This window comes from Egretta garzetta, unplaced genomic scaffold (genome assembly GCF_000687185.1).
Source record: "Egretta garzetta isolate BGI_Z169 unplaced genomic scaffold, ASM68718v1 scaffold161, whole genome shotgun sequence".
Lineage (NCBI taxonomy): Eukaryota > Metazoa > Chordata > Aves > Pelecaniformes > Ardeidae > Egretta > Egretta garzetta.
In genome coordinates, this window is record NW_009258754.1 from 5,804,862 (window position 1) to 5,815,864 (window position 11,003).

The window sequence follows — 11,003 nt, forward strand, 5'->3', positions numbered from 1 at the left end:
ATTGAATTATTTTCTAGTACATATAAAAATGAGCAGTTTCTAACAGAGCAGGCCATAAGTGCAAGTTATTTGCAGAGTTAACAAGAAAAAAAATACTGCTTGTTTAAGGCAATCATTGCATGAATAACTGCCATTTTAGCAATGCTCCACACATATAACTGTTCAGCATTGAATACAGGTTCTCAAGAATTGTAAGCAGAAGTTTTCTTCTACATCTATATTTCTGCATTTACTCGTTCATTAAATGCTGTCATTTTCAACGTAATAGGTAACAATACGTAAATTGTTAAGAAAAGACAACTAAACTATAAAATCAATCTTCAAACCCATAGAAAGCAGTTATCTTGTTATTTACAGAATAGTGCAGTATTATAAACAGATTAAGACACCTATAAATGACATCATTCTACACCTACAGAATAAAGAATGTTTAAAAACAGATTAGCATGACAATCAACATTACAAGTCTTAATAAAAACAAGGAAAAAATCAAAAGAAAACATTTCTGAAACTTCATCTCTCCTATCATTTAAAATTTACATTTTCATTTACAATGATGGGACAAATTATATACACTGTTAGTATATAATAGCAGTTACTGGGCCATTACATTGCTATCAACGGACCTTATTCACAGGTACTGAAATTACCATTTCAAAGTAACTCCTGGCAAGCAGAAACACAAAAAACTTAGAAAAGGATTAATTTATCTGATTTGTTTGTCTTACATTACCAAGGGACTTTCTTTTTAGGGCAATGTGAATGTACATGCTCAAGGACCGACTTCCTCATTACATCACTGATACAGAGATTTGTATTTTATCAGTATTCTTAACATATACAAAGCAGTGTTTGGTATTCAGCCAGAAACTGAAGTTTGTGTCCTTTCCTGAGGTTACAAGTTAATGCATCACAAAGTGCAGCTCCCAGTGCTCTTTAAAAGTCATGACCATATGTTACTGAAAATGATGACTCCCAGTCTGGCATATCTTCACTGAGGGTCAGAATTTCCATCTCATGAAGAAATACTCTGGGAAAACAGATGAAGAAAGTCCAGTGGAACAAATGACGTTCCAGAGATGGTGCTTGTTTTCACCCTCCTGAGCAAGCATGGAGACCAGAACCCCGAGGCCAGGGCTGTCTCTGCAAGGGGCCTTATGCTTTTTTTTCCCCTGCCCTGGCACTGACCAACTTCCCTACTGGCTGCTGTCCTCAGAATTCCTTTGAAAGGCAGTTCCTGAGGTTTTTGGTGATTAACAGGAAATTGGTATTCATTTTGCAACTCTCGAGTGCTATTTCAGTTTTTATGAACTTGTGCCTCAACTATACAGCTGTGTACTGGAAATAAAGAGGCCTAGTACAGAAATCTAGGGAGGACTTTAAAAAAAAAAAAAGGGTGGGGTGTCAAAATACAGGTGTTTCATAGGCTTCAAAATTAGCCACAGCATGTTATGTAGGAGTTCTCATATGGCTATGTGGGCAGGTCCACAGATACTTTTCTGGTGACAGGAAGGACCTTCCCAGAACGTCTTTATCTGTGGCCAAACAGCTTATACAGTAGTTTAACTGTGCTAGAGTAAGTGATTGTCTGAAGAAAGGCCAAGAAACACTTGGCAGGTACTCTGCCATCTCTGCAGATGAGATATCTGAAAGATCAATTTATAAGCTGTAGGGTGCAACCCAAATCCCTACCTCTATTATCAGGTAATTTATAATGTGATTCAGGAAAGCGGAAGAATCCAGAGTCCATCATCCTTTATTCCTTGAATAGTTTAGAGATACTTCACAGTGAGCAAAGAGCAAACCCAGTAAATTTCAGATTTCAGCCATACTATTTAAAAAGTTAAGAACTGGGATTCAAAATTTGCTTCACAGATGCATGCCTACACTCCAGTGGTCACTGGTTTTCCATGTCATGTAGCCTTGTACTTCTGATAAGCTTTTAGCAACACTATGAATAAGGTCCATAGCGTTAAGGTACACAATCGTCACTGCAGTGTGTTGCAGTGGCTCACTAAACAACCAGTTTCTCCTTCAGAAAAAAGCATTCTTCAAAGATTCTAATATTTGTCCTATGTAGCTTGTTTTGTTTGGTGGTTTTTGCTTTTTTTTTTTTAATTCCAAACCATGCATGATCTGACATAAAATCTACTTGGTTAAGCCATGTAGTCTGCTTGTAAGAATGCTGTGCGTATGAATTGTAATTATAGAAGCTTTTTTTTTAATTGTAGGTAATTATTTAGATGGTTCTTTGGAATTTACTTGCCTATGTATTTTTCCAGTTAGCAGAACCTGAAACACCTCGCAGATATCACCACTTCTTAGGACACAGGCACACATGCTTGTGAAGGCACTTTTACCCACAAAGCTTCCAAGACTTTAATTACTAATCACACATAGGGCAAACTTTCTGAACACTAGTACAAGAGCCCATAGCAGATTTATAAGTGAACTCTGGTTACTGGATAGATTTGTAGAGTTGTTTTGTAAGTTAAATTAACCCTTTTTCTAAAGGCACAGAAAATAATAAAGCAGCAGACCACTGGATTCATTCATGCCGCCTTCTTTTTTCGAGAAAAAAATTACAGTTTAAAGCCTTTTTCATTATATCTATGAATCGTCACACAGCCGTGATATGATACTGGCCTGGGCATGGCTGCTACTCCTGTGATAATGCCCGTTGCAGGGTCATAACAAAGAATAGTGTCTGTGGCTTCACCATTTTCTCGTCTTCCGCCAAGGATATAGATTTTTCCATTACAGACAGACATGCCACAGTTCTCCTGTTTCAAAATGCACAAAGGAATACATGATTATTTAAAAGAGAAGACCTCAGTTCCTGCACATCTACCCCAGTGCAGAAGGACAGCATTATGACTACCGTTTGTAAACAGACTGGCCTCTACTATTCCCTCCTGAAAGGGCCAATGCAGAAAGCAGGATAACTGGGGAAAGCAGCAGTACAATCCTACAGAAAAGACTATTTCAGGTCTAAGCCTTCACAAGGCATAGCTCAGACAAGGGATACAATGGAATACAGCTGAACACTCTACTTACCATTTAAACATTGGAGATAAGGGAAGGAGGAGAGAGAGAACAAAGGTTTTCAGAAAAGGGACCACAGTAGCTAGTATTAAGGCAAAAGATGGGAACAAGGAGAAGCACCTTAGAGGAGTAACAGATAATGAAGAGGGATGTAAACAGTGGAGAAGAAAAAAGTCATGACTAAGAAAAGAGCGCATAAGAAAGAGACAGCACTATGTCTTTCTTGAAACTAAGGGAGACAGGATTTTATTTCTTCCTTAAAAGCAGTCATGAAAAACAATATTCAGTTCAATAGAGAACACATATCAAAACAGAGGAAGAGAGGGAAGGCCAGGAAAAAGAACAAATTTCTGTTAAGGTAGATACTGTAGAGTATGTGACTGATGTTTTAAAAACATAGGGAAAATTAACTGATACACTCACACTTTACTATCGAGGGAACACATTTTTAAATTCTGCTCAGTGTTCCATATGTGGGAGCAATACAGCTCTTGCTGCTTAAGTCAGATACTTTCTGTGCTATACAGGGGGTTTTTTTCACACTGTAAAACCAGCCTGCAATATTTTTTCGTTACACTGAAAGGCTTTAATCAATTATAAGGCAATTACTATCTTCAGTCTGAATTAAAACATGCAGCAGAAATTGACAGAGATCAATTTCTATACAATTAAAACGTCATCCATTATACTGTTACACTGTTCTCCAACAGTAACTGCTCTCAAACAGAAAGACTGGACTGGCTAACAGTGACACCCAGCTAAAAAGCAACTGGTTTAGAAACTCCCTCTTCTGTCAGGTTTTGAATTATACAGATGAAGTAGTAAAGCAAGAATGCAATCAGAGATGCAATTTTAACAGTTAAACAAAGTGTATACTCATTTCATGCAAAGATACTCATGCAAACAAGTATCTTTCAGGTGTCTACAGCATTATTTACCTGTCTGCTGAATGTATTCTGTACGTGCATCCAGTAGTCCTCAACCGGATCATAGCAGTATATTGCTTTGGTAAGCCCACCAGCAACATAGATCAGATTGTTTAAAGACACAGCCGTAATACATCTTTTCGCAATAGGGATAGTTGCACGGAGCAACCAAGAATTAGTATCAGGATCGTAAGACTGAACCTGAAAACAAATACATGCATTTCAGATTAAAAGACAAACTGGAACAATAACACACCCACACAGGTTATAGAAGGAGAACCGAAGCAGTAATACCTGGTGGGCAATATCTCACCAAGAAAATGAAGTCAATATAAATAGAGGTCCATATTCCAATAATGTCTACACCTGCACTATATTCAACATTACTTTCCTAACACTCAGGTTTAAGAATTCACAGAACTTGCGAAGCCAATGACAGTATCCATGAGAAGGACGACAGTAACAGTGTGTTACTGAGTTAACATTTTCTACTCTGTATTTTATTATAATAATCCCATACTCTATTCAGCAAAACAGTTAAAACAGATCTCTCTATGATCTGTGTTTAAACCAGCACTACTGTTTGCCATGGACAGAAGACGCAATCAAATACAATTAACTGACCTTGTCAGAACACGTGTTGTCATCAGGACCGCCCCCGATCACAAACAGTTTGCCCACACAGCTGGTGACTGCTGGAGAGCTCACAGCTTCTTTAAGGGGGGCCACCTCTGTCCATCGATTGGAAAACGAATCGTAACACTCTACACTGCTGAGGCGGTTTTGCCCATCGTATCCTCCAACAACATATACCTATGCAAAGTGGTGAAAACGATCATAACTTTTTTTAGAGTAGTTACTACATTTAGAATCCTAGTTTGCTAGGTTTGTGAAGGGATACTTCCCTCAAATTTTTAATTTATACATAGGAGGAAAAGAACACGGTCTAAAAATAATAGGTAAAGACTCTCTGGAGAGTTCCATTCAGTCACATGTGGAATGACACTGCAAACACATGTCCAAAGCATAGTATTATTAATAGAGATAGAAACTTCCCATCTGAATCGCATTTGTTAAAAAAAAGGCATCTCTCTGCGTTTCTCTTTTTACAGATTACATGCAGCAACAGCAGCAGCAAAATCCATCCGAATTTACCTTTGCTTTTCTGTGTTTTACGTTTTTCCTACTTGCTTACAAAAGTATTTCTTCCTCCCAGTTTGTAAGCTTTTCTTTACTTTCCTGCTACTTCTCTCGTATTTAAGAAGCAGAGCTCATTATGATTTGTGTCTACCTTCTTCCCTCTGTTTGCTCCAGCTGCAAGTCTCGTCTCCAAGAAGTTACTCGCTCCAAGGGACACCACATGCACACTTGCCCTAACTTTCATTAATGGAATCCTCATGGGCTGTCCATCCCAAATACCGTTTTTATGTTACATCACATATGCCATCAAAATACAGCAAACCCTCCTGTTGCCCCACAGCACATAGTTGGTTAATTTCAATGTAAAACATTAAATAAAAGAGCACAGAACTGGCATTCAGAGCAGTACCAGTTCTGTTCATAACGGCATAAACTGTTAAACTTTTGACAGCACTTCTGAAGCACAGGCAAATCCAGACACTTCTTTGCCTCCCCAAAAATTGCTTCTTGAGGATAAGACATTTCAATGACAGAAAAACCCACAAAAAATAACTGAGGGGTAACATGATTTTCATGTCCACAGATAGCATTTGACTGATGAAAACCCTAATTGTTTAAAATACTCTTATTTGAAAATATGAATTTTTAAAATTATTTTATAGAAAATACGAAGTAATACTAAATACATACATATGTTTTCTCCACTGTTTTCTTATATACAGCAAACATCTCCACTATAAAGAAAGTTATGAATGTACTTCTCTTACTTTACCAAGAAGAACAGCCATTTTATGACGCCATCTGCCTTTATTTAAGGAGGCAACTCTGATCCAAATGTTAAGTTGAGAGTTATAAATCCAAACATCCCGGCTATTGATTCTTCCACCTTCAAAACCAAAAATATGCCAATTTGAATAAATTCATTATTGAATGAGAAGTGTTAACCATTAACATACCCTTCTACAGTGGACAATGAAAACTTTATGTACTTTTTATGTGAAATAAAGATCTATGTATATTTATATGTTAGACTGAAAAAGTCAGTTTCAGTGGGTTTCAAACATGAAAACATACAGTAAGGTATTTTACTTATGTGTGCCCTTTCCAGTAACATGCTGAGATCACATCAGGTTATTTCCTGATACTGGGATGCATTTTAATGGCTTTTGCCCATGCTCTTCAGATTTCCTTTGGTGTCACTACCTGGATAAGATGCTCAAAATCTTAACTGTTCGTGTGCCTCCTAGCACATCCCTAACATTAGCTGTTTCCCCATTTGGTTTGTGCATACACATTCATTTTATGTTTTGTTCAAATGACACAGGTACTACAAATCTGAGGAGACAGTTTCTTTGGTTAAACTAACACACGGGGCTTGGTGTCTGTACCCTGTAATTTACCCTTGCTAAAAGACTGAAGGAGACATGTTTGCAGAGCTATAGCTAGTGCTCATTTCACTGTAAAAGGCTGGTTATAGACAGATGCCCAACTCAGGTGCTGAAAGGAATTTGTTTCCATTTTACATTCCCATGATGAGAAGCAGCTGTAACTGGTTTTCCTGTGGAGTCCAGGCAGCCATACGATAGAAGCTAGTCACCAGCAACGTACCAGCTCCGCAGAGCTCCAAGGCAACTGGTGCTTTTATCCAGCACACAGCATGTTTTGTAGCAGAGAAAATGCTGCTGGGAAAAGACTGGGATTTTTTGCTTGTAGTTTTTCCAACTGTAGCTGCAAACAGGCCACTATTGTATTTTAAAGCAGTGTACTTAACGAGCGTAAGCTAGTCTCTTTGAATATAATTGATATCCTGGAATCAGCTGTAAAAAACTGTGATTAATACCAGACAAAAATCCTAGAAAACACTTTTGTCTACAATAAGAATGGTTTGGGGCTGGTGTTTACCATTTACATCAGGAAGTTACTTTCAGTTGAGCTTCTGGAAGTTCACAGTACAAAGTTGTGTCACACTGCTTTAAAAAGAGAAAAAAACCAAAAAACCAAAACCAACCAACCCAAACCAACAAAGAAAATAATGAAGTCTTAAATTTTTTAGGATTATTTACCTGAAACAAGAATATCATTCCGTAGAGCACACACTGCATACTCGGACTTGGTAAACTCTGGAAGTTTAGCCAGTGACTTCCACTCTCCTGTTACAGGATCGTAGCACTCGGTATATGGCAAATTAAACCCTCCAACTCGTTCACAGCCTCCAACAACAACTATTACCTCAGAATAACCAGTTGATCTAAAAAAGAAAACACAGAAAACCAAGATGTAGAAGATATTTATTAGTACATGGAGGCTGAACAACACTGTCTTCAAAAGTGTGTGAAAACTGGGAAGTTTACTATTTAGTACCTTCTCTAGTAATAGTACTACTTTCAGTAGTACTATTTAGTAACTACTTTAGCAATAGTAACTATTTATTACAGCAAAGAAAAAAAGAAAAGAGTCATTCAGCAAACAGTTAAGAGGTTTTCACTGTTTCCAGCTGTCCCATCACACAGCAGGTTGCCACACGGACAGGCATTCCGTGTAGGCAGTAGAGCCACACTGCACAACGTTCCATGTAAAAATAAAATCATTAAAAATTACGGAAAGCCCTTACTCTACTAATATTTTCCTTTGACTGTGTACGTACAGGTAGCAGAAAGAGTGCAAGCGAGGCCTGAGACAATGATATGCACAATCTGTTTCGCAATGAAACCAGTCCCCGCATCCCCCCCTAAATTTTACAAAATTCATAGCACTTTACATTGCTTAAATATTCAAAAAGTTTAAAGTGGTTTAGGTAATTTTCTTGGGAAAAAAAAAAAAAAAAGCTGAAGGCATATGATCACCAAAACCAAACCAAATCTTAGAGCCAATCCACAGTTAAAAAAGTGAAACACAAGTGTAGTCATAGAAGAAAACATTAAGGAATGCTGAAATAAAAATTTAAGCCTAAACCAAAAACTAGAACTCAGTGTGAAATAATTAAGCATTAGACCGTCTGCAATGTACACAAATAAGCCTTTAAATCCTATTCCACACTCATTCTCTTTCTACTAACCTGATACTTATGCATTATACATGTTCTACAGTCACTGCAGTAACAAAACTCTTTGTATGTAAATCCTCCTTTGAACTTAGAGAATCAAAGTGCAAATCAAACTATGGCCAACTTTTATTCCTTCTCTCAAATTTATTATTTCTTGTAAGCATTTGTCAAAATCCTTTCTTTTCAGGGCATTTTTAGATTAAAGGATTTTGCATTAATATAGTTATTTCAAGGACTGCTGTCTATTGATCAAATAAAACCAAATACAAGATCAGTTTTATTTTTAGTGAGTGCCTTTTTATTACATTGCCATTTAATTTTGATCCTGGTATGAACAGGCATCTCATTCATACCATTGCTGCGTACTGCAGTCCTCTCTAAAAAAATAGAACTAAATCACCTTATGACTGCATTTGAGATAAAAGTTGCGTGTTCTGTCCCCAAATTTTGTAACGTGAACTTATGCACATATTAACTTATAATTCCTGGTGGTATTTTCCCTGTTTTGAAACATCTGGAATAAAACTAGCTAGCCCTTCTATCTCCTGGTCACCACACATCACAATTTAAGTATATGATACATCTTTCTACTCAGAATATTTTTAACGGGCAAAGGCAATGCTCAGTGATAATTTACTTTAAGATTTTATCATGAAGATATGCACCTGAGGAAACATACTTACGCACCTGAACTAGTCAGAAGAAACACTCTCTTCAGCTGCTCAGCTCTGAAGTGATGCTCTTTCCTGGTGTCTATATATTTACTGTTACTGTTTTTTGCTTTTTTGAGGAACAACTCTGAAAAGAACCTCTCAAAGGGTAAGAGAGAGGAAGCTCCTGTGCCAGCAAAGCATTACCCAGAAAGAGAATTTCCTTAAAAGCAAGAAACTCATCTTATAATTTGCCTTAGAAGCAAGCCCAACTATATCAACTAACTCTATGTACAAAAGTTTTCTCTCAATTACTTTCTAGATTAGAATCAAGGTCTTCACCTACTTACTGCAAAGCTTACTGTACCAGATTATCAATCTTTATTTTAAAACTAAATGAACCAAAAAAAATCTTTGATCAGAGAGAGCTCTTCATGAATTGCTATGATGAAGTTTTGATCTTCAGAGGAAATCTTAATTTATTACAGTATTTCAAATCCATAGAAAAACAAAATTTTCCCCAACATTTTAGTACCTATGTAGCCACGTATCTTTTCTTCAGTTAAGAAACATTTTCTCTGTTACATTTTCTTCAAGGATTCTTAACACTGTAGAGTTTTTAAGGTTAGTTCCAAAATATTTTTTGCAAATGATAGAGGGCACATCAGGTTAAAAAAAAAAAAAATCAACAGGGGGGAATACACAGAAAGAACATACAAAGGCATTTGAATGGAGATTAGGAAAAACTGTGATCTCCATCAGTGGTACAGGAAGTACTCCTTGTAGCCCTCAGAAGAAAGGGTGTGAGCAGAGTTACAGACATGAGCTAAAAAAGGCTCTAGAGATTCTAGGAGACACACTCTCATCAGGAAAAGGTACACAAAATAGAAAAGGGGGAACAGAAGACAACGGACAGAATATCATATAATCCCGTGCATTCCCAAGAAGAGGTTTCCAAGGGGTCCCGAGTTAGACACAGACCTCCAGACAAGGCGAGAACAATGACTAGCACAGCGTCAGCTGGGCAGAAGAACTTTCAGTATTTCCAAGAGATTACAATCAAAAACATTTTAAGTTTGGAGACAAATTACCAGGATTCTGGTAAATCACTACTTTTTTTTCCACCTTTTAATTTACTTTTGGGTAGCAAATGGGTCACAGACTCCTTGAGGTAAAAATAAGGGACTGCATTAAAGCTTTCTAAAGGCAACCAAAAAGGATGTGTTAAAGTGTATAAATGTAATAGCTCCTAACTAATTGAAGAGGACACTCATACACTTTAATTGGACAGCTTGACAGGAACTGTGTGATTGAATAACTCAGGTATATGAAAATCTGAAGATAATTCGGAGCATACATTAGGAAGAGCCTGTCCTGTTTTGTATACGGAAATGTATTATTGCTCACCACTTGATGTTGGCTTTGTGATTTGCTTTGCAACACAACCAGCAGGGGACAAGAGAGACTTAAAAAAAACATGGGGGACAACCTCAAGATGTCACTATGTCCTTGCAAACGTAACTGAAAAGCTCTTTCAAAAAGACCTTCTGCACTTGTCAACAATGCCTGGTAGCATATGACACAAAGAGCAAACAGGCAACTGTTACGCCACATTTTAAACTATTTACTTCGGGTAACTCTTCACTGGCTTGAAAAAGAAAAAAAATATCAACTGTAAATTGCAATCCATGCTTTCCTTTAAAAAAAAAAAAAAAAAAAAATTTTATTCTTAAAGAAACTACATTAATGATCTAATGAAGAACAACAGTATAGGATGTTAACCATCATTTACTTTAAGATCTTCATATTCTGCAAACCAAAAACCAAAAAATGGTAGAACCCACTTCACCGTAGGTGCATGCATATTCATACAAGGAATCACAACAAATTTCCAGAAGTTTCAGTAAAAATGCTGGCATGAGAGTTTCTGATCCTGCAGCCTGTCTCCCTTTAGAAACAGTTTATATAAAAGAAGAAATTGGAGGAAGGCAAGAAAGAAGGAAAAGAGCTCTCCAGTGTCCTCCTCTCCCCATCCCCCCTCCCCGAAATGCTCATGAAAGGTGCAATGAAAACATGGGGGAAAGGGGACCTAGTAATTTTTAAAACACAGTCTCTATTTGCTATAGGCAATAGAAACAAACTGGCAACAGAAACAAATGATAAAGAACTATTCCATGAATGTAATATAGAAAAGGGGGA

At 37.1% G+C, this 11,003-nt stretch overlaps 1 protein-coding gene across 2 annotated transcripts in view; it reads right to left on the bottom strand.

Moving 5' to 3' along the window:
- Positions 1-2,537: 2,537 nt before the first annotated feature.
- The window catches only part of KLHL24 (kelch like family member 24), a 14,339-nt gene continuing 5,873 nt past the window's right edge, over positions 2,538-11,003 (bottom strand). For both annotated transcript variants that reach the window (XM_035888834.1, XM_009649156.2), the window contains exons 3-7: positions 7,175-7,359; positions 5,879-5,997; positions 4,596-4,784; positions 3,984-4,172; positions 2,538-2,783 (exon numbers count right to left, since the gene is read on the bottom strand). In XM_035888834.1, the coding sequence (XP_035744727.1) occupies positions 2,583-2,783; positions 3,984-4,172; positions 4,596-4,784; positions 5,879-5,997; positions 7,175-7,359 (883 nt within the window). In that variant the 3' untranslated portion in view covers positions 2,538-2,582. The remainder of the gene's footprint in view (positions 2,784-3,983; positions 4,173-4,595; positions 4,785-5,878; positions 5,998-7,174; positions 7,360-11,003) is intronic.